The 23,838-nt window shown below is 40.0% G+C and overlaps 1 protein-coding gene across 1 annotated transcript in view; it reads left to right on the top strand.

Moving 5' to 3' along the window:
- The window catches only part of ITGA8 (integrin subunit alpha 8), a 95,704-nt gene extending 74,637 nt beyond the window's left edge, over positions 1-21,067 (top strand). Inside the window, exons 27-30 of the mRNA XM_065731311.1 lie at positions 804-917; positions 12,772-12,873; positions 19,085-19,207; positions 20,403-21,067. Of these exons, the coding sequence (XP_065587383.1) occupies positions 804-917; positions 12,772-12,873; positions 19,085-19,207; positions 20,403-20,489 (426 nt within the window). The 3' untranslated portion in view covers positions 20,490-21,067. The remainder of the gene's footprint in view (positions 1-803; positions 918-12,771; positions 12,874-19,084; positions 19,208-20,402) is intronic.
- Positions 21,068-23,838: the final 2,771 nt, after the last annotated feature.

The following is a 23,838-nucleotide window of genomic DNA, read 5'->3' as shown; positions in this document are numbered from 1 at the left end:
AATCAAAATGTTTCAGGTAAAACTCATTTGTATGCATACAACAGTATATTTTTTTTCAGACCTTCAAACATTTTTAATAGCCTTTCTATGAGATCTTTCTTCTTTTAAACCCCAAACAACCCTATCATTTCTGTGGTTTCCCGTGGGACTCTGTGGCTTGCAGTCAGCTTTTAACAATGTTTGTGACATTCTTATGGCAGACTGTAACAGTGTATATGGTTTTGAGTTACTTGACTTGACTTTTGCCTTAATTTCTGTGTATAAGCCAGAATCACTGCTCATCAGCAATGTTTCATGAGCCACAAGTTTTAAATAGAGCAACTAATGAATCTTAGCAAACATTCTGGCTGCTATAATGTAAATATCAGTAGGAAAGCTGGAAGAGCTGGAAGAGGGAAAAGATTTAAGAACATAAATGTAGGCTTCAGGCAGAGAGGACAAAAAAACCCACACTGAAATGACAAAACGATCAATAGAGACAAAATACATGCTTCAAAGGACTGATGAGTACCTGGGCATTTTAAGAGTTCATCAGACTAGACAGGTGAAAGCTATTGCTTTTATTTTTGTTATACGGTAGTTGATTATATTCACTGATGGCACAAACATGATGACATCTCCCTTGTGGTTTATATTCTCACAGCAGCTCATTATGTATCTCATTTGTATTAGATTACATCACTGTTTTCAGACTGCTTAACTCTTAAAGGAAAAGTCAGTTTGTTTTGATAATTCAGAGCATTTGAAAGTGATTTTATTCATCTTTATAATGAGAGTATGACTTCCCCTTGTTTTATGCACAGAACTGCACAAATGTGAAGTGTATCCTAATTTCCTGCAATGTGGGACAACTGGAAAGAGGGAAGAGTGCAGCGCTGAAAATCAGGTCCCGGCTATGGGCTGAAACTTTCCTGCAGGTAATACAAACAGAAAACTTGCTATACAAAGATCTCTGCATCTTTTATTTGATCCAATATTTACGAATTTAAACTATGAAATTAAATGGACCAAATGTAAGTCCTTGTGAGCTTGACTTCCTTTGAAGGTAACATCTGAGTAGTTCCTGTTGAGATCACATGGATGCTGCTTGCTTACTTTCCCTTCACCCACTATCAGCCACTCTCAGACTCATCTCCTGGATCTTCTCTGAAAAGTCTACAATGCTTTTTAAGCATCTTTCCTGTTTTTCATTGTTTTCCTGGACTAGCCCAAGTCAATCACCTCTTAGGTCTCTTTGGGGTGCCCTGCATTCTTCACATCTTTCCAGATGAAAGATCTCTTGAGGAGCTGCACTGTAGATGGTGTACACTGTTTCCAGTTTACAAATAAGTTTTTGTTCATTGTCTGTTAAACTAGGGAAGAAGAAAATGTGTTAAGTTCATATCACAGAATCATACAATGGTTTAGGTTGGAAAAGTCCTTAAAGATCATCTAATTTCATCTCCCATATGACATACAGTATTCAAGGAGGTACTGCATATGACCTACCACTAAAAAAGATGGGGCAGTGCAGACCATGGAAAGAATGAACTTTTCCTTCCAAATTCTTCCAATTCCAATTTCACGTGCTCTCAGAATTGTATTTAAGCTATGTAAGGCAGAGAGAATGTGCTGTGTGAGCTGTTAACTTGTAGCTCACCACATGACTTCGGTACAATGCAGTTGTCATGGATTTGACTTTATACAGTAGTGTTTTCCAAAAGGTCCTTCAGAGGGAATCCTCTCTATGCTATTGAAAAAATAAAGAGATTGTGTATTGTTTTTGAAAATAAAAAAAATCCCATGATATATATCCCAGTCTGAAATGTGAAACTTTCCAGATCTGCATTGCTGTAGTGCTTCTCTGAAGGATTTGTTTTTCTTAGAGATAACACCTTTAAGCACCGGGCTAAGAGAATAAGAACATCAGCACTCTGGATTTGGGTGAAAATCTTTAGCACCGGATGCTGAGAAATTTTATTTCAGTTTGATGTTATTAGGAAATAACAGCAGATCCTATTGTGATGGAACTGGTAGATTATCGCCTTCCTTCTTCAAGGAATTAGAATCCTGGTCTTTCTACCAGGAGCAGAGTAGCCTTCCTGTGTTCTCTGTAGCTGCTGGAGAAGAATGGTTTATCCCCACAGTGCTTCTTACCTTAGCAGGAGAAGAAGAGAGAATGTTCAGCTTACACCAGGAGGTTGTAATTAACTTCATACCTTTGAAGTTAATTTTTCCCTTTCTGCAAACATGAAAGTAGAAAAATTCTTCCTCATTTAACTTCCTTCACTGGAGAAATAAGAAAGCAGGTGGGCCCTTTGCACACTGGCTAGCCCCTGTTATGTTCCTTTAGGAGCTTAGTCCAATTGCTTGGTGATAGGACAAGGGGAAATGGTCACAAACTGAAGCATAGAAAGTTCCACACAAATGTGTGTGGGAACTTCTTCACAGTGCAGTGACGGAGCACTGGCACAGCTGCACAGGGAGTTGGAGTCTCCTTCTCTGGAGGTGTTCAAGACAACCTGGACGGCTACCTGTGCAACCTGGGCTAGGGAGCCGCTTTGGCAGGGAGTTGGACTCAATGACCTCTAGAGGTCCTTTCCAACCCCTACAGTTGTATGATTCTGTGATTCACTGGATTCACTGTCCCTAACACGTAGAGATGGCCAGAGAGGTAGAGATTATTCTTGGCTTGAACTATTTATGATAATTTTGATCACTGCTGTGTCCAAGCAATATTACAAGTGAACCTTCTTCATCTTACTCACCAAACAAAAGACAAAGCTTAACTCTCTTTGTGAGCTGCAGTACTGAGAGCTGGACCTGTCACATTCAGGATATAATCAAGCCTTTCTGTTCATCATTCTGCAGGTAAAATCTAAGTAAATGTGTAAGGGCCAAAGCTTTGCCTTGTTAAAAAGCAAACTTGTAAATGAAACCCAGTTTTCTAGGTCGTTTACAGCTATTTTGTCTCCTAACCCTAGAGTGTCAGGGTGTTCTGAGTCCAGTTTTATATGTAGCAGGAAATAACTATAAGCGATTAAACAAATTTAATGAGAAACAGAGAGGGGTTCTCTAAGTTTTTGGTTGTGACAAAGGATGTGTAATGTTAGAAGAAAGTAGCTGAATAGACACAGTCTCCTTTTCTTAGTTCCTCCTAACAGACAGAATATCTTTTCCAGAATACAAGCTGAAGAGTATATATTTTAAAAGCTTGAATATGAGCTTTTTCTAGACAACATGTCTTTGTATCAGGCAGAGGATAACTGCATGAAATTTAGTGGTATGATTATTATAGGAGCAGTGAAACTCATCTTACTTCATTTTATTCATCTGGAAGTTATATGCCAGAGCTTCTGTTCTAATTGTATAGGGACAGGGGCAAGAAAGAGAGGTGTCTGCAGAGGATGTTTTATCAAGCCGATTCAGAGCACCCTTCTTACTGTTTTGATGTGAGTGGTGGAGAAGGGTCACAGCTGTGCTTTGGGACACAGTTGTCTGCAAACACAGAGTCAGAGCCAGTGAGGATCCTGCAATCCCTTTAGCATCTTCTTCTCTCTTAATAAAGCCTGCTTGCTATGACTGTATCTCCTTCCACAAAGTGATCTTAAGGCAGAAGTGGACCCCATACCCCTGGGAATGAGTCCCCCTGTAGGCTCCATCAGTGCTGAGACCTCATGACACACACCCATACAGGTATGTCTTTTGGTGCTGCACTGTCCTTGCATACCCTTGCTATCAAACAACTTTTGGTTTATTTTGTTTTTTTAGTGGGCTGTGAGGATTTTACATTTTATGTATATCCTCAGGAAGCATTGCTGTTTCCTTCAGATAATAACTTACAGGCCTTATAAAAGCCCAGAAAACTCCACTTACAGCAACAGGATTTTTTCTGTATAAAAACCAGCAGTCCCCTGAGAACTATTGCATCCTCCCATTTATGTCTAAAAAGCTGCCAGAATAACATGACCCCTGCTTCACGTGCAAACATATATTGTGAAGAGAGAGAGGGCAAATAGAGTGATGGGATCTGGTTGCCTTCCTCCCACTCACCTCAAAACAGTTCCCTTTTCAAAGCCCCTTTTAAAATTAACACTTAGGCAGCCATTGCCGTAAAAGAGGGTAGAACACAATTATTTTCCTAAAAAGGGCAGTCTTTGCTGTTAGTAAGCCTGTAAACTTTTAGTTCCCAAGATTATTCCAGAAGGAAAGGAAAGTACACCTCAGCAAACTGCTGTTGTGAGCACGTCTGAAATCTGCAGATTCCAATTGAGGATTAAGATACAGACAAAATAGTCAGGATGTGGCGGTTCCGAACCAGAACACAATGATCCCACACTAGAGCATTTGGGCAGAAGCTCAGAGGAAAAGTTGCCCTCTCCACAGCAACATCCCAGTTTCATACATGCTCTAATGCACAACATTTTCATGTGCCAAAGAAGGCCGGATGGTGGTGATATGCATCATTCCACGACTGTGTTATAATCCAGGTGAATATATGCTGATCTGCAGAAGAAATGTTGTGCCCATAAAAGCTGAGCACAACCTGTCAGTATGCATTTTCTCCTCACAGACATGCTCCCTACAGATACGCTGTTGCAAACCTGGTAAGAACTTGAAGTGATTGATTAATGCGTGGATGAAATAATTTGTGTTTCTCATTGAAGCTCTGTGGATGAGCCTGTATGTTTTGTTACCACAAAAGATCCATCCTGTAGTGAGTGACTCCTTCCTGTTCCACTTAGGTTATTTGGCAACAGCTGACCCCTTTGCCTCTTGACAGTCGTAATCTCTCACCCTAAAGCTCAAACTCCCGTAACAAATAGCGGCTAAATGACGCGCTACGAGTAGACGTGTTTGAGTAAATAAAGCAGCCCAAATTTCTCAAGCAGCCAACAAAGATAGAGACAGACATTGTACAAAGGCCAAGAAGGATCACAGACGTTTTTTGGATTAACTTCAAAGCCTGGCTGTAAATGTGAACCCTCCACTAACGCTGACTTTTGGATTCAGACTTGCTGATCTAGCAAATAGTGGCCTGATTCATGCAAAAGAGAAACAACCTTACATGGCTACGTTATGTTGTGTGCTGTTAGGGCACTGTGATATCCCCATTTGTCTAATTGTGGCATTCCTGACTCATGAGAAGGAGATCCAAGGGGATCCTGTCTGGTGTTCTTTGAACTCTGATGGGTACTTCTTAATGTAATGCTCAGGAGTTCTAAAAATGTATTTCTAAGTGCTGCATCTGCCCCATATGTCTGATTTAGAGACACCCTTCCAGGCTCCAAGCACTTTGGACATTTACAGCCTTACAGGCAGTGGACCTCAGCTCATCCTTAGCTCCTATTTCAGCCTGTATTGAAAGATCCTCACAAGTGATAACAATCTTCTGGGGCTCTTAGGGGAGCAGTAATGTGGAAAAAAAAACCACGGAGGGTGAGCGAGTTTCCCAAGATGCTTCAGATTTATTTTCTTTTTGCTGTTATTAGTTGTATTGTTCTCTCTTGGCTTTTACACACACTTGAGTTTGGCACTTCTGACTGTACAAACTTTAATTGCTATCAGAGAGAATGAATCTGGTTATAATCTGAGAAAGCTCAAAAGCAACAGAAGGATAGCAGCCACTGTGTAAGCTGGTGCTCCCTTAGAATACCAAACCATGCTTTGGCTTCTCTGTGAAACACTTCTCTTTTCAGTGTTCCTGAACATGCACTGCTTCAATATCTTTCTAGAGGCCTAAATACGGAAGTATGTGCTTCAAATAGTAAAGGCAATGGCTGCAGCAACACCCACATCATAAGTGCCTGGTCTCAGACTGGAATCCCAAACTTGGGCTCCGTGCTGAGCATACAGAGGCAGTGGGCACCTCAGAAAGACAAACTGACCTGCACTAACCATCAGGGTGCTACCTGAAGGCTCTCCTTTCTCAGGAGGGTATGCACCCAAATCGGGATTAAGCAACACTATTTCTACCCTATCTCTACGCAGAATGCAGAATGCAAAAATCAGTCACAAAGTGATATACTTACAGCATTACCTGAAAGACTTAAGGAGGACATTGTTTATTCAGAATTCATTGGCAAGATTTAGAGCCAGCATTCTTGCAGAATTCATGATTGGAAAATATGAATTCAATCCCTCCCTTAGCTCAAGAAGTCCCACATCCCATCTTTATAGGAAGAGGGTCTCCCTCTTCCTATAAACCTGTACAAGGACACAAAAGGGAATGCAGTGGTCTGGAAGGGCGTAGGAAATGAGAAGGAGCCTTGGCAAAAACTTGGTATTTGGGGCCTTCAGCTAGAATTCCTACCATTACTTTCATTTGCTTTGCTCAGCACCTGGTGCTATCATCGCTTTTAGAGTACGTGCTCTAATTACACACACTTCCTTGATGAGAAATTTTGTTGAGAATCTCCTTATTTTACTACTGGTGAACTCAGAAGCTTTTCGTAGTGTGGCAGAAATCCTCTATGCTAGTTAGTCAGTGTCTTTCAGTCAATGAGTTGATGTAACTATACAGATGCAGATGACATTGTAGTGGGGCCTCACCCACTGTCCTGGGTGTAGCATATGTGGTGTTTGCAGGGGGATGGATGTGATCTGTCCCTAGTTGCCATAGACAGACCGTGGCCATTTATAGAAGTTTAAGTAGATTAGTTTAATTCAGACTGAGGACTAAAAGCCATAAATCTGATGCGCTGCCCTTTAGGACACATGCAGTAATAACAATAGGAGGAAGTTGTCAGAGAAATCTGCCTTTATGTCAAACAATTGTTGTTATTTGAGAAAACAAAATAAGAAAAAAAGAAAACGGTGTGTGGCCAAAAATACCATATTATGCTGGATTTGGTTGTTTATTTGGAGTGAAAGCCAGAAACAGAGACTTTGGCACTGGGCTGAGCCAGCTGCATGTTCTTTTGGGTGCAGGCTGGTTTTGTTTTCATTCATTCTAATTCAAAATAATGTCAAAATGTGAACAAGAGCAGAACATAAGGATCTTGCTAGGTGTGCTGGAGTATATGTTAGGTTAAGTTTATGGAAAAATAGACATCTTAAACTGATAACCATTAAAATCATTTTAAAGTTATCTGAAATCTTATGAAGTAGCTGCCTCTGTTATAAATTAAAATTCTCCATCTAAATGATATAGTGTGTCATTTAAGAGAGATAGTATGTTAAATGTAAAGGATTAAAGGTAGAGATGAGAAGGTGTTGATTTTCAAAGGCATTTTATCTTTGTTCAAAGGCATGGGCTTGCTGTCTTAGTACAAATAGCATTTTTTCACCACGTGCACAGTGAGAGATCCATTTTTTTTTAGTTGCTACAGAACAAATAGTTGCATGACCTCTACTCTCAGCATTTATGTAAGCTACTCCTTATTGGCAGTTGTTCAGGTTTTTGGAGGTACAGGTCAAAGAAAGCAAACTAATGAATTCCCTAAGCATACATTTAAAAGGTAACACCATATTGCTTACCGTCTCCTCTCTAAAACATGCCAGACTGTGGTGGACATGGAGGGAAACAAGTATTAATCAAGAGGGCCAATATTATTTCAATGGCACTGAACTCTGTCTGCAGGAGATAGCGGCTCTGGGGGGAAAATTCCACTGCAAAATGCAACTTGCTATAGAGACAGCTCCTGCTCCTCAGGTAGGGCAGCTTCACTAGGCTGCATCTAACCAGAAAACTGTATTTCAGAGAAGATGAATGGCAGTGGAGCAAGGTCATTCTAGAAAGTCTCTCTGGTAGTTAAAACTCTTCCAACTTGGAGAAAGGCAGTCAGCTGTCAGATTTCTTCATGCTGCTTCAAGTTCTACTCCTGCTCTCAGTCTGGCTCCCCTTGGGCTGGAAATACCCCCTGCATGTCAGGCTGCCCTCTGACTAAGAAGCCTTAGTGTGCCTTAAAGACATTTTCAGGAAACCTCAGGTCTTTACCTGAGCTTCCTGCAGAAACTGCCAGCATTCCACCACAACCTGGAGAACTTTCTTCCAATTTCTCCAAGCATTTCTAGCACTCCCCACTTTATTTCTGTTCATCTCAATAGTACCTAGGGAAATACTGCGCTGAATATTTATTGTGAATGCTTTCCAGTATTTCTGGCTGTTCCTTGCGTCTCACAACTACTAAAGAAAACAAGGGCTTCAGTTGAAACTATTTGCAAAACAGGAGCATGTGGAAAGAGGGAAGCATTAGCAAATACAGCAGCAGGGATCTGCCACCCAGGCAGCACAGGGAATGGCCGGCTTCCACCACCTAGCCAGGGTCTGGACAAACAGCTGTTTCAGCGATGTGCACAGGGGCAGGCTCAGTTGTTTGGCCACCAAGAGAACTTCAGAAGGCTGATGTAGGCAGGGCTGGGCCCCCTCCTGTTGGTCATTAGGCACTGACATGCTCTTAGACTAAACTCCTTCTTTCCTTTTCTCTGAGCCATAATGAAGCCCTCAGCTGAATTGCAAACCGTAAGTCCTGTTCCTTCCAGTAAACACTGAATATTTAAATATACGCTGTTTAAAATATATATGCTAAAATCATATGCTAATTTATATGCATAAAGAAGTGCTGTTTCTCACAATGACTTGAAGATTATAAGCATGACTGAGACAGCTGCCTGTCTCCAAGGCGTTGATACAAGTAAAATCCTATTCCCAATTGATGCTGACCACAGTCATTGTTTTAAAACTCTTTGCCGCAAGCATGGAATTCTGCAAATACAGGAAAATACTCTTTTATATTCCCCATTTTTATAAAGCAGTGGAGATGTGCAACATTTCCCAGAGCCTTATGACGGGTTGAGAACACTAGGTGGAAGTGGGCGCAACCCGCAGTAGTTAACCCCAGCCAAGCACTAATTCACAGGAAGTATCCTCCTCTGCCTCTGATGTTCTTATTGCTGATATAAGCAGAAAATGAAATAAGCCATGTATAGTAGGTGAAATGATTTGTTTTTCTATGGGTTCTGTCTTTATAGGATATTTCAAGAGTTAATGCCTTCACTGTACCTTAGCCAATCAGTCTGTCTGCCTAATACATGCTTCTTTAATACTCTAATATTTCCTGCCCTCTCTCCACTACTGATTATTTTTATAAATCACATAAATCATAGCCTGAATCCTGCTTAATATGAATTGCTTAGAACTGAAAACATGAGGCTTTTTTCAGGCAGTGGGAGTTCTGAATTGGCGAATGCAAATTATTGTACAGCAACAGAAACATGCTGAGGTTTCATGAAAGAGTCCAATGCTTGGAATCTCTTATATAAGTTAAATAATACCTCGAGTCTGAAAATGGAAAATAAGGAATGTGGTAAAGAAAACATTATTTTTCTGAAGACCGTCTCATAGATGTTAAGCACCATGAAAGTTTATAATAATTGTTTATTTTCTAAGTCTAATATCATGTCCGTTTATTTTTTATTTCAAACACTAATGATAGAAAATGTAGTTTCTTCCATTAGATGCTGTCTGTATTAAGGAACTGATTTGACTGCTCCTATGTCGTCTCTTAAGGCAGTTTTCTTCCTATTGCTTATTCCTAGTATAAGCCCAGAGAGGAGTTTGAATGTTCTGATAATATACGTTCAGCTGCTCTCAACATTTTGAAAGAACAAAATTAATGTATAGGCAAATGAATTCCAGAAGAGAATAAACATGCTGGCTTAATGTCACTAGTAAACACTCACATACTTGAAGAGAAGGTTTGTTGTCTAAAAACGAAACAGAAAGAGCAAGACAAGTACCAGAACTACAGCCCTGGAGCTCGGGAGAACAGGCTTCAGCTTTTCAGGGATCTGCGTGGAAGAACTGCATGGGGGATGATCCTGGAAATAAAGACTGCTCCAGGAGAGTGAGTTGATTCTCAAGCATTACCTCCTTCAAGCTCACAATCAGTCCATCCTAACATGCAAAAAGTCAAGCAAAGGTAGCAGGAGCTCTGCATAGGTGAACAAGGAGTTCCTGCTAAAACTCAAAAGTAAAAAGGAATTAATGTGAGAAGTGGAAGCAGATTCAGTTGACCTGGGGTAGAGGCCGGGTTGGGAATCCCAAAAAAAACCCCACAGGAACTGAGCCCAGCAAGGGATTTAAAGGGCAACAATGCAGCTCCCAGAAATATATCAGAAGAAAAGTAAGACTGAGGAAAATGGACCTCCTGCTCAGTGGAACATGGAAAAGAGAAATAAAACAACAGGTCCAAGACTGGAACAGGTTGCTCTTACTTTGTGGAGCTTTCATTCTTGGAGATATTCAAAACCCAACTAACATGGCCCTCAGTATTCTGTTCATTGACCCAACACTGTGCATGTTCTTGGACTAGATGTTCTCCAGATGCATCTTCCAGCATCAGCAATTCTGGGAAGACTGAGTTTGGGCATGACCATCCAGCTTCACCCAAGCCATCTCCCAGATGTTGGTTATTTCATGTCATGTCTACAAAGAAATGGTTCTCAATCAGTGAAGGAAGGAAAGAGTTGCCCATACTGTCATGGAGTCTTTTTACCTCAGTCTTTGTTCCATAAAACAGCTGAATAGGGGGAAACCTTTCTTAGACTGAAAGGTTTTATATCATTTTATGCAACAGGAAATTTCAGAGGAAAACAACACTTAGGAAGGAGGAAAAGATTCTGGATAATTATGTAGGAGCTAAGCCTTGTCAGTGGAACAGAGCTTATAAATGTTCCAAAATTTTTGGTAGGAGAAAGAAAGAGTTTTGCAGAAGGTGATTTAGGAAATGACAGGGTCATTCCAAATACATTGGATATGAATACAGCCAGTAAAAAAAACTAGTAAGTGTGATGGTTAGAATGAATTTAATGATTTATAAAGCAATAAAGCACAGTGCAGCATGCAGAAAAAAAATCACAGGAAATATTATAAAAATGGGAAGTACTGCAGGTTTCAATAGTTATTAAATAACAAATCTGACTTGAGAAGATGAGAAATGGCTTTCAGTACTTCCACATTAGAGTGCCTTGAAGATGGGGGAAATTTCATAAGTGCAGAGAGATTATGACGAGCACAAGAGGCAACTGAACTTTGCAAAATGGATAAGGTAGAATTTACTCTTGGCTCAGGTTGCTGGGATAATTTAAAATTCATCCCAGTTCATTCATTACTCAATGTACTCTGTAAGAAGCTGCTGCCAAAACAAGGGATTGCTTTACTTACAAGGCTCTGTCTTTCCATAAATTAGTATTGGAGTACTGTGTTTAATTCTGGTATTTCAGACAGGATTGAGACAGGTAGCAAAAATGAATAAGTGCTTCCAAAATACTCTTGTATGTAAGATTAACTTTTGTTACTTCAAGGAGTCTAATGCAAAGAGAATGATAATCATAACTCCAAGGCCTTATTTAATTATCTTCATGGCAAATTGAAGCACTTATACAGGAGTATCCAACTTCACATGAGATAGGGAAGATTGAGTTGCATGTAGTGTCACTCAGAACAATCAGCTGCAGAGATGGAATGAGAAAAAGGTTTCTTGGCTTCCAGAAGAGCATGGTAACCTACCAGGCATCCATCCTTGGGATAAAAACAAGAAAGGAGGCAGGTAATCAGAGTGCAAGATCTCACCTCTTTAACAAAATGGCATTCAGTGAAACTGAGAGACTCCAATGAGTTCTGAAAGATTTACTTGATAGGTAGTATACCTAGCCTTCAAAACCAATTCCAGTTAGATACTGATGGTGCCAAGAGATCAGAAGGATACAAAATATGTGTGTGGAAAATATTTGTATCCTTTAAAGTAAACGTTGCAATCATTAAGATTCTTGCACACCAGTCTTCGTGTGTCAGGGTTTATACGAGTTCCTAACAGTGGGAATTTTCACAGCTACTGTTTTGAGACTCTTGCACTGGGTAGGAGGTCATCGTCAAGGGCAGAACTGCACAGTGAGGCAGGCAGTTGGGTGGAAGGTGTCAGTGCCCTCCTGGCTTCCAGATGGTGACAAGACTAATTAAAAGTCTCTGCATGAGCTGTTTAACAACTTTTATATAACTTTTAGTCATTCTAAACCAGGGAAGATGCTGCCTGGTCTAATCTACTCTAGCCTAGCCTAGTCTACTCTAATATCCAATCCAATATCTAATAAATACAGGCAAATTTAAATGAAATACAAAGAACAGACAGCTACGATTTGTTTAGTCTGAACCTCTTTGGGTTCATAGAAGTGCTTAATGAGAGCTATGTAAACATTTTATTAGGCAGCCTGTTAAGCTGTAACAACTACGCATTGATGTTGCAGTTGCATGGTGTAGTAAAATAGCAAGGCGAGTTGTTCTGGTTTTTTTGAACTCTACTGCAATAGGAAATCAATCCCACTCTACATAAAGTGCAGAGATGTTGGTCCCTATTGTTGCTCTGTGATGGGAGTGCACGGCCATTCCTTTGATGCCAACAAAGAGCCCTACCAGCCTGGTCGCAATGTGGGCCTGGAAATCTTCTCAAGGTACTTCTGGTTCTAGTTGGGCTTCCTGAGCACAGGCAGTGTTTTAAAACATAGACACCCCATAAATCTCCCCTGCTTCAAGCTCACCAGTCTCCTATTGCAAGGAGAAATATGAGAAACAAATGCATGTGCCATTCTGCACATCTAACCCTTTATAGATGCACTGTATTTCAGCTATATCCTGAAATTAATGGATGCACACAGGTCCCAGGAACCTGAATCCTTTACCAAAAAAAAACGTCTTTGCCTTAGGAAATCAGTTCTCTATATTCTCTGCTTATTTCTCATGTTTAAAAGTACAGATATGGTTTTTAATCATTTCTTCTATTTATTTAATTTCAGAGGAAAAATGATCCCTATACTCTATCTTCCAATGTGTCCTTCAAAGTCAAGAACATGCCCTATAAGGTACAACCAGTGAAGCTCCCAGAGGGAAGCATAGCAGTAAGTGACTGAAAATGATACCTTTGTGTGAAGCACATGTATTTGGTCATTCTGATCTCAGCTGTGAAAGTTTTTATAGGTAAAAGTATTGAGATCAGTCTTTCCTGTGTTTCTAGTGTAAATTCTTTAAATAATACCTAAAGGAAACGTGTTTATTGCTTTCTGTGGAAGTTGCTGGTATGTGATACTGATTCAATTTTAAAATAATTGCCTGCTGCAGTCATGTGTGGACTGTGTTATTGCAATCTGGATGGATTTTTCACCCAGAAGAAAACAACAAAACTGTGGAAGCGAGTATCTAATTACCTCATCTGGAGTAGAGCAATTCTGGAGGAATTTCTTTGTGAAAAATCCAAAATGTTGTTTCTCCCATGGTCAGAGATATTCTTCTTCCAGTCAGCAGCTCCCTTACACAAGCTTATGGGTTATCTCTGGCAACATTTAGCTATATTAAACGTCCTTGAGACCCTTATTTTCAGAAGGATCTGCTTGCCACCCTAGGTTTTGCTACCTCACAGAGCATCAGGGACGGGGTATGAAAGTACCTGGTAATCCCTACAGGTGTTTTAGTTGAATATCAAAGTACTCTCTGCCTTCTTTGCAGAGAGAGATTAGTATGGCTCTGGGTTGTTATATGAAAAATGAATCCTGGGAGTATGCATTCAGTTTGTTTCCCATTGCCAGTGCACTGAAAATGGGGAGCAACTTTAAAGGAGTTTATTCTTCAGGTGTCTAATATCATGGATAAAATGTACTCTTTTTTCATTACTGTAAAATACAAGTGCAAAATTTGATTCTAGCATGAGTCATGTGAAATGTGAAGGCTTATTGTTCTCATTTTTATAAAGATTTACTGTTCACAGTTCTTTACGTGGTGATCTCAGTCCAAACTTCTACAGGTTAAATCCTGATATATATACATCGTATTGGTCTGTTGAAGTGTAGTAGAAAGAAACAGGATATCTCCTCGTCATTAAAACCAACCTAATACACTTTAAAGTTTACACTGAATATCTGATAGTGGATACAAGCCATAGGGTTTAGATTCAATGGCTGGTTGATGTTTGCAGTGGGAAGACACAAAATAAAATCATTGTTGTATAGGCCCAGCGACAGAACTTCATGCTCTCACACCAGGAGAGCTGTGATTTCATCAGAGAGACTGCATGCTTAATGCAGTATTCACCCAGAAAGGTTCAAAGGCGCCAAGCTGACAGATATATTCAGGCTCTTTTTTTTTCTCTTGCACCATGTGTTCCATACCACAAACATATGTTGTGCAGAACTCTCTTGGTAGTGGTGCCTTCATCTGGACTGAAGTGCTGTACCCCAGGTGATAGCCTGCTGTTCTCAGCAAGTGTCAGATGATCTACCAGTGATCAGATAAAGCATTTTCTTCTCTTACTCCAGCAGAATAATGCTTGTTATTTGATGGAGATGATTTACAGCAAAATGCCTGTAATGGCAACTGTAAAATGTTGAAAAATGATAGTGCTTTTATGTTGTTTCATATCTGGACATGGCAGTGGATTTTTGCCAGCTCTACAGCTTGACGTGTTATATGCGCAAGCTCTTTTGATGTTCCACTTGCAAGAAGTTGGGCAATGCTTGATATTTTTGCTTCTTCTGGAAAAGGTCAGTGGCTGTGTTTTAAAAGCTTCCAAAGATTTCTTTGGAAGTTCATGGGTTGTTTTTATTTTCAGACAATGCAAGGCAGGAAATGGAATAAAGATTTTAATAGCTTAAAATCAATTGTCAACAGTATGTACTTAAGAACCAGCTAGCACTGTACGGTTTATGTAGTTAAGATAATATATTGTGTAAGAACAGAGCACTTCTTCATTTAACTCATAGGGTACTGGGTTCCAGTTACAGAGGATGAGAGTGTGCCTTTAATTTTAATGTAATAAATATTTGCATGAACACCAATAGTGATATGCGCTTATGTATTTGTAGCCTTGAGGTCTTCATTTTCATCATCATGTTTTATACTAAAAATTTAGCATAAAATTGGCATTGAATAGAAAATAGCTTGAAACTTAGTGGAGCTTAAATCAGAATTCAGTAGAGTCAATAGAAGTATTTCTGTTCATTTTGATAGGCTTGGAATTACAATTATTTATTGTATAACCTGTTGGATTTCCTTGCTAGCTGATGTATCCCTCAAGATAAAATGTAATTTTTTCTTAGAGATATTATCATGGTAATAAGACTATAATACTTGATTAATATATAGTGGAAGGTGAAATAATATTTTTCTTTATACAAAGTACAGAGTTAGATTAAGATACTGTGTTTTTTCTCAGGTGTTTGATAGGATCTTCAGAGGGGAAGCCATTTTTATAAATTGTTTGACCAGTGTCCTGCTGTGCACAGAACTGGTTTCAGGCTCAGCCTTATAACTCTTTTTTAATTATTCTACACTTACGAGTACTTTTATTTTAAACATGCTTTTGTGCCCTACAAAATATATGTGTACAAATGTTTGTAAAGAGTAAACATCGATGTCTGTAGTAATTAGGACTCCAAACTCCAAAGAGATTTTACACTCTGTTCTGAGCATTTTTTCAGAGCATGCAGGAACATAATTCTGCAAAATTTGGATGGGAGCATGTAGGAATACTGAAGAGTTACTGTTGCTCAGTCTCTAAGCAAACTGACTGAAGATTAGAGAAAGGCCAACATCTGGAGTAAAAATCCTGGTATTAGGGTAATTAATTTAGTTACTGTTTCTTAAAGTCGCAGATAAAAATACAGATAAAGTAAGGCTTGTGAAGTGCTTCTTTTAAAGGACAGTAGGGTAAAAAGCTTTGTGCAGGGCTCACTGGCAGGCACTGCACTGGTGCTGGGTGTTCCCACCAGTAGAACCCAGCTCCCACCTGATGGGCACCACACATTCCCTCTCTGCTGTCCACTGGAGACAGAGACGATTCTGGAGCTATGTTGAATAACACCTAAATCAGGAGCAAAGTTCAAACTGTATGAAAACCAATAGCAAAAAGATATGTATATATATTTATTTTATTAGTTAGAATGTGCTTAAATGTGGCACATGAACTTAAAAAAATGATTTGTTTTTATTTTAAAAAGGGCAGCATAAGGAAATCTTGTAGCTCTGAACTTAGCAAGAAGCTAAAATGCATCTGAAGGGCAGTGCCAACATGCAGCACGTGCAAGAATTCCACTTCTTCATGTTGGCCACCTTAGATGAAAACAGATAAATCCTCCCCAAAACATTCCCTGGCTCTGGTCCTGCAGCAGTAAACCTACCACATGGAGAAGAACAGAAATCCAAGCCGAACAATGCAGACTGATCTTAAATCAAAATCATATGGAAGAGCACTGTGGACAGCATCTGGTTGAGGAGGGTTTGTCTTCTGTGGAGATGGAGAACTGGGGCAGGCAGAGCTGATGGGATGCTTTGTTTCTGCTTCTTCCTTTGCTTTTCCTTCGCTCCTGCTTCAGTCCTGTGGGTGTTCAGCACTTGTGGTGTCAAGCTGTTGACCAGGAGCTGTGTCTGCAGCCCCTCAAGTATTTGTGCAGGTGTAAAAGGAGGAGGTCCAGTGCAATAATCCTGCACACACAAGGATGAGTCTGACACTGCATGTAGTCCTCTGCTCTCCAAATAAATCTCAAGCACTTTGCACAACCATTCGCTGGCTCTCAGGAACTTAAGACAAGGGAAATAGTGCCTAAGAGGAGACACAGAGCAGCTACATGGTTATCTGTAGTTCCATACACTGCCATCATCTTTAGCCAAAGCCTAATGAAATCCATTGCCCTTGTGTTATATGCAGTCAGGTCTTTAAGATTTGCCTCAGAGCAGCAGAAAGGAGATGCTTTCTTCGTTGGACAGCTGAGCTCGCTGCTTGCTGCAGGCTTCATGCAGCCCACATCCTTCTGATGTCCCTGGCCAGATGAGCCTTTTACTTGAATTCATCTTTTTCCTTGACAAGGTTTTCTCTGAAAGGAATCTCTGCAGACAGTTCCACTGACCTTTTTCTCATTTTCTCTGCCCTTGCATTTTAACACCAGATACAGTACCACTCTGAGACACAAGGAAAGCCATTCAGAACTACTTTGTCTGTATGAAATAAGTACTGCTATTGCTGAACGTTGTGATACAGAGAGCCCACAGAGTTCTGCAGTGCTTAAGAAACTTCCCAAAGTGATGGCAGTGGTATCCTTACAGTGACATGATGACTCACACAAGATATCTGCTGGTACCCAGGGATGGCTTTTCATAGTCTTTGTTGGCCTTGAAATGAATTTCTCTTGCCTTAATTGGAGAACCAATATTTATTCTTTGCATATACTTTCTTTTTGTCTTGACTAAAAATTAAGTCTTGTAGAGTATTCACAGTATTCACAGCTGCTCTAATAGAAGTGTATTATGTGAATGTATTTGTTAGGATTGTATGACTGTATGACCAGCGCAGCAAACATGTCAGGCTACTGGTCAGTGTTGAAGTGCCATCACTGTGAGGCCTGGGAAGTCTCTCAGGAATTCCAGTGTCACCCTCAGTGTAAGCTTTGGTAGAAGATAATTATTATCCCACACAGAAATTTTGTTCTTAATTTCAACTGTGTCCCAAAACAGTGAGGGATGCTATAAAAAATAAATGTGTCAGGAGTCCTTAACAGACTGCCTTTTTTGCAAGCACTGTGTCAAAGAGGGCATAGTTAGCAGCATAGATGAAGTATGTGGAAAACACTGTTCTGAGGCATCTTCCAGTCAAGTGTGATGGTAACTGGGAGAAAGATCTGCTAGAAGAGTGAGGAAGAGTGAGAGAGCTGTGGAAAAGCTGAATTTGCCATCTTTGAGGAGAGAAATTAGAGACACAGAAATAGAATTGATTATGAACTGGACTACAGAGTTCAGTCTTCAGACTTAGCGTGCTGTTCCATGAATCTGGCAGTTGGAGTTCTGCTAAATTTCAGGTGTATCAGCCCATGAGTTAATAGACAAAAAACAAGTAGAATTTGCAGTGAGAGCAGATCAGGGAGTGGACAATGGTCAAGAAACTTATTAAGAAGATCAGATTTTCTATCTGTACCTCCAGTATTAAAGAGGAAGATAATTTGAGAGTTCGTGTTCAGTTTGCAAAGTAAACTTGTCATCTTGTCACGAAGAACAAAATAACTTCCATCTGCCACATGCTGACTCTGTTTGAAAGTAAATGAGAGAGGTTCAGCTGAAAGCCCCAGAGAGAAATAACTTCCTAGCCTAGCAATTAAGAAGACAGTTTGACACACACAGACAAAAAAAGACAAACCTGAAGGGGCATAACTGTGGCTGAAGGAGATAAGGAAAGCTCAGATTCATTCCTTTCCACTTAAGAGCAGCAGGGAGAGAGTAAATATTAAATGAGATTGATGAGGAGCCTTCCTAGCAGAGTTTGAGAGAATACATTTGGTACAACGTACAGAGGGGAGAGCAAGGAGAAGGTTACTTATATGGATGACCCAGAAGGAGAAATACAGAAGGGGTGTTATTGCTCTTTGTCAAGATGAAGCTCTAAAGAGAGAAGTTTGCTGACTCAACTAAAACCTTCCATAAGTTGTGTTATTCACATCTGCTGCTGTCTAGAGCCTCAGACAATGGGACAGTGTGTTTTACTCTTACCCCCTTTGTAGGTAATGGAGTCTTGTCTTCTTTTAAGGGGTGTAACATCATACTGGGCATTAGGCTGTATCACGAGGGCAGTGCCTTTTGCTTGGTTTTCATTTTTGGACTGCTTGGCTGAAACACAAATCAGAGAAAATGTATTCTGATCTGTCAGCAGAAACTGTAAAAGCTGGTATCTGTTGTGGTTTGAATAGAGAGTTTGGGCTGCTGTCAACCATTGTTTCTGAATATTTTTCTATGTAAGTTATACTGGTGTAGGCTATACCAGTATAAACGTGAATAGAACTTTGCTGCTTGAACTGCTAAGAAAGGGTTTTTTTCTCCTACACTGTACTAAGGAAAAATGATTCTTACATCGGAGATGGCAAGTACATTTGTGTATGTGCAAATCCCATTTCTAGTAATCATCGTGAACAAGGGAAAAAAACTTGCAGTAAATGAAGCCACTATGGGAAAATTCCAAGCGATGTGTGTTTCTAATCTGAAAAATGCTATTGAAGTGAATGCTTATAACCTCTGTATTCTACTGTCAAATTTGCTTTCCTTATTTTTTATTCACTTCATGTGTTCTTTTCATTTCAGATCAGAACATCGGTCATTTGGTCCACTCCAAATGTTTCCTTTGTCATCCCTTTATGGGTTATAATACTAGCAATACTGCTAGGACTGCTGGTACTAGCGATGTTGACCCTCGCTTTATGGAAGGTATGTTGCATTATTACTGTTACTGTTGCCTTAAAAAATACTGGAAGATACTCACAGATGAGGGAAAAAAAAGAGGTTGGAAGTTTGGAGGGAAAGCAACAATAGACATGTGTCTTCTTTGTTTTGGCATTTCTGACATGCTAGTGTCACTGACCTTTATGTAGGGAACTTATTTTCAAAGTCCTCCCTTATTATTACAGTGTGGTTATAAATGGGCATACTACAGAGTTTGGCTCTGTTTCCCAAGACCTATGAGCCTCTTTTTCAGGATGTTTAGGTTCAGAAAGAAGTGACTCTAACTTTGTTTTCTCCGAACACTTCAGGAATTTCCAGTTTTTGTTAGCATGTAACAACACTCCCAGTTTTGATTAATTTTTAGATTTCATTTTATATTAGTGTGTTGGTTGTTACACTCCCTTTGCATGTTTTAAGGCAAGTTATTGGAATCTGCTACATTACAGGGAATTAGTGTGGCTTTTTGCCATCCTTACAGTTCCTCTCTAAAGAATAACTGCATGATAGGATATTGCTCTTCTGTTTTTAGCTGCCTAAAGGTTGTGGGTCAGGTGTTCAGCCAATTCTAACTGTCCTGATTCCCTTTGTAGTTCATTGGTTTAACAGCAACAACAAATCTCTAAACCATGGGAGGATGAGAGGAGTTATCTCTGGGTAGTACTTTGCTTTGACCTTTTGTGAGGCCTATGTTAACAAGCTTCAACCAAAAAGATAAACTTTTAGGCATTTAAAGTTAGTTGACAGAAATGGCATCTTTACTGATCTTTAGTCTTGGTCACAGCACTGTCCCATATACATTTCCCAACACATATTCCATTCTTATTATTTTGTCATCCTAATCTTTTCTGAAAGAATGTTTTACTGAACAGAAATTGGCAGTTTTCTCATTGGAGTTAGTTAGTATCAGCATTCAAAGAAACCCTCGCATCATCTGCAAAGATAGCTTTCATATCATTTGAATTTTTAAAGCTATACTTTGGAACTCGATGCCTTGGTCCTAAAGCTGATTTTTTCCATAGACAATGATTTGAATAGAAACAAAACCACTTCACAGTCTATCAGGCCATCATAGACTGTCCCCCACCTTTCAGATCAAGTGAGTGTAGTATGAAACTACAGCTGAGACCTCCTGTGGTTGTCTTATCATGACACCTTTGTTTCTGTTGATTGTTTTCTACAGTGTGGCTTCTTTGACAGAGCTAGACCCCCTCAAGATGACATGGCTGACAGAGAACAGCTGACAAATAACAAGACTACTGATGCATAGAGGAAGAGAGTGATGGATCAAGTCAGAGTCCTGCCTGAGACTAGAACACAATGAGGATTAACTGAAGGTTTCCTTCCTCCAATCTTCTTTTGTATCTGCAAGTGAAATGGTGTCATAATCTGATCTATGCTAGGTTCTGAGAATATGCCACATGATGGCCATCCTTGCCAAAGAAAAAAAATTAATCACATACCATTGAACAGAATGTTTTTCCATATTTCGGTCAGTCTACATTTTAAGAGATGCTGTTGAACACGTGTGGTATACTGAGATGCTTCCAAAACAAGCCCAAATCTTCCAAGGAAAAAATACCTGCATTGCTGTACTGTCTAGAAGATGGAACAGGACAGAGATTCTGAACACTACTGTATCACACAGAATACTTTTGACACCTCCCTAAGAACTCTTATGACATTATGGCTCAGGGAGACAAGTAATAAATCAGTACTATGAAAGTACTTCTGAAAAACAAATGTAGTCTATGAAGAATTTTATAGATGGGGCACAATTATTTGTTTTTCTACCTTTTCAGGAAAAGTATCTGGTATGATCATCAACTTGCATTTTAAGAAAAAAAACAACATACATTTATTTTGCATGTAAATAGAAAAGTAAACCCACTGAACACACAGAGCACATCTTTCTTGACTACAAGGTGTTTTTCAAAACAGGATTTATGCAATATTTTGCAAGATAAGACATATGATAAACAAATATGTATTGTAATCTCAGCCCAGAGCTGGCAGTATCACACCCTGATAACAAAATCCATGGGCTGTATAATGCAGTGGATGAGTTGCCCTCTCACCCCACTGCTGATGCTCCTTGGGCAGTTGATACAGGCAGTCCTTTGTGATTTAAATTACTGATTTAAATGATCACAATGGTGATATGGAGAGAACTTGGGAATTTGCAGCTAGGATGAGTTTTATTTTTTGCCGTTACCCTGTTACTTGGTGAGGTGCTCTCTTAAAATGGCTATAGCTGTTGTATTTTCAATTGAATTTATGTCATAGACCCTAATATTTTGTTCATCTAAAGAAATCTTTGCCTTTTGTTTTCATTTTATGGACAAGAATCCAGCAGTATATTTAAAGAGCTGAAGATATTTCTCCAAAGTTTATGGCAGAATTTAATGATCCCTTAAGCAAAGTCTTGTAGGGAAAGTGAGCAAGGTTTCTACTTATGCAGAAAATAGGATGACAACCAGCCAAGCATGAACAAAAAGAAGGAAAGATGTTTTGAGAGAAACAATACACACATTTGGTTTGGGTGTTTTTTGGTGTAGGGTTTTGGTTGGTTGGTCTTCCTGACTTTGGGATCCTGATGAAGAGAGGCTTTACCTCTATGAGCAAAAATAGCTTGGTCCTTATCTCAGCTGGAGATCTAAGCTCTGGATCTGTGCAAATTTTTGCCTGAAAGCCCAAGTCTTCCTGTGCAATCTAAGTGAGGAATTTACTATCTTGTGTAAACTTCAGGAAGGGTTGTTAATTTTCTGAAACAAACATCACATCTGTTTCCTGAGCTCCTTTTCTTTCCCATCCATCTCAGCTTCTGAAATGGTCTGATGGCCTCATCCATTCTGCCTCTGTGTGGCTGCTTTAGGGTAACTGCCCCCCCACTTCTAAAGACTTCAGGACAGAAGGAGCCATAAGACAAGGTCACTTCTGTCGGTCTGACAGATATTTCACCATTCCTGGCAAACAGGCTGACCTGTGAAATCTAAGCAAGAACTAGGAAGTCTGAGCAGGTGTGTTCCAACTTCATATCCAAGGGAAATTGCAAGACCTTCATGGAGCTTTCAGCTGATTGCTCACAGTGTGCCCACGAGACTGACTGAGAGGAGGAGACACGGACAAAGGAAGTGCTGCACCTCTGGGTTTTGAGGAAGGGAGGACATGAACACATGTAATTCCCTGGCAAGCTACCACCAGCAGCTTTCCCCAAAGGGGTAGAGGAGATCAGCTGGTAAACACCATCCTGTGGCCAACCCAGTCCACATGTGCACACTTCTGTATGCCAAGCATCCCAGGTAGGATCATCTTCCTGAGAAAAGGATAGGGAGCTTGCAGCCTTTGTAAATATTGAACTGATGCATGAAGCAGCTTTCAAAATAAGATCTGCCAGCTCCTGAAATTCACATCGTTGGCACAGCTCTGATGAAACAGCACCATAAGGCGATACCAAACGTAGGACTTTTGTATGTGCAATACTTTATATTACTTATATACATGAAGCATGTTTACACTGGCATTTGTGGTTGTTTTCTGAACTTTTGAATATACTGATTAATGATTACAATAAAGAAAAAAAAAAAAAAGAAAAGGAAAAAGAACAAACGTGGCTCTGTTTGGTATTTGTTCCAATGTGTTTTCAATTCTGCATTGCCCCAAGGATAGGACTAGGTGACCTAATAAGTTCTTTGCAGTTGTAACATCCACGGTTCACTTTTGAGCAATTACTCTCCATTTTAACGATGGGCAAAACATGTTCAGATACTAAATTTAAACCAAAAAGAACCTCAGTAACTGCTGGGCCTGGCAGGAGTCCATTGGCTGCAGCTGTGTAATGTCACTGGAAACCAAATTAGAGGCACATGATCTGACAAACAGTTACTTTGAGCAAAACTTTGTTTTAGATTTCTACATCCTCGTAGATTAAACTTCCCCCATAGAAACGTCTGGAGCCGCGTGCTGTCAAGGACTGCGGTCCTGGATCCCAGCGTTTGTGGACGGTTTTGGCTGCAAATTGAACTCTGCAAAGGAGATTTCTGGGTTTCAGTGCTTGCCAAGAGTGTTTATCCCCCGGGGATGTTGCATCCTGGAGGTGGACGCCAGCAGGCAGTAGACATAATCTGTCCCCTGGTATATTAGTAATGTGTGACATGATAACCTCTGCCACATCCCCACAGGGGTGAATTTGCATTTCAGTGATGTCAGCTTTGTAATGAGTTCCTAGATGCAGCTTTCTGTAAAAGTAATTCAGCCTTAGGCATCCAAGCAGACACAGTGAGCTGCTAATTGAGAGTACAGTGATAGTTGGGAGAGTGGGAAACAGGAGGTTACTTCAAAATCTTTTAAAGCTCTTTACTGCCATGACCACCACAGTGGTCTGATAAACAGAGAGACATCATCTTTTGTTTCATGTGCTTCCTGCAGATTGTGCTCTGCAGCAAGCTCCCTAAGATTACCCATTTTTTTAAGACTGTCAAGCGAAGTTTTCTGGTTTCTGAAAATTTCAGAATTTGCCTAACAGGGAATGGTACATTTGAATCGGGTTACTAATAACAACTTTCTCCTGTCACCACTCTGTCACTCATTTGCAACTTCATTACAACTTTATCCAACTT

The sequence above is a fragment of the Cyrtonyx montezumae genome, unplaced genomic scaffold (assembly GCF_038088225.1).
Source record: "Cyrtonyx montezumae isolate F1298 unplaced genomic scaffold, pur_monq_1.0 scaffold_14, whole genome shotgun sequence".
In the NCBI taxonomy this organism is placed as follows: Eukaryota; Metazoa; Chordata; class Aves; order Galliformes; family Odontophoridae; genus Cyrtonyx; species Cyrtonyx montezumae.
Note: the sequence above shows the minus strand (reverse complement) of the source record. Positions and strands in the feature narration are given on the sequence as shown.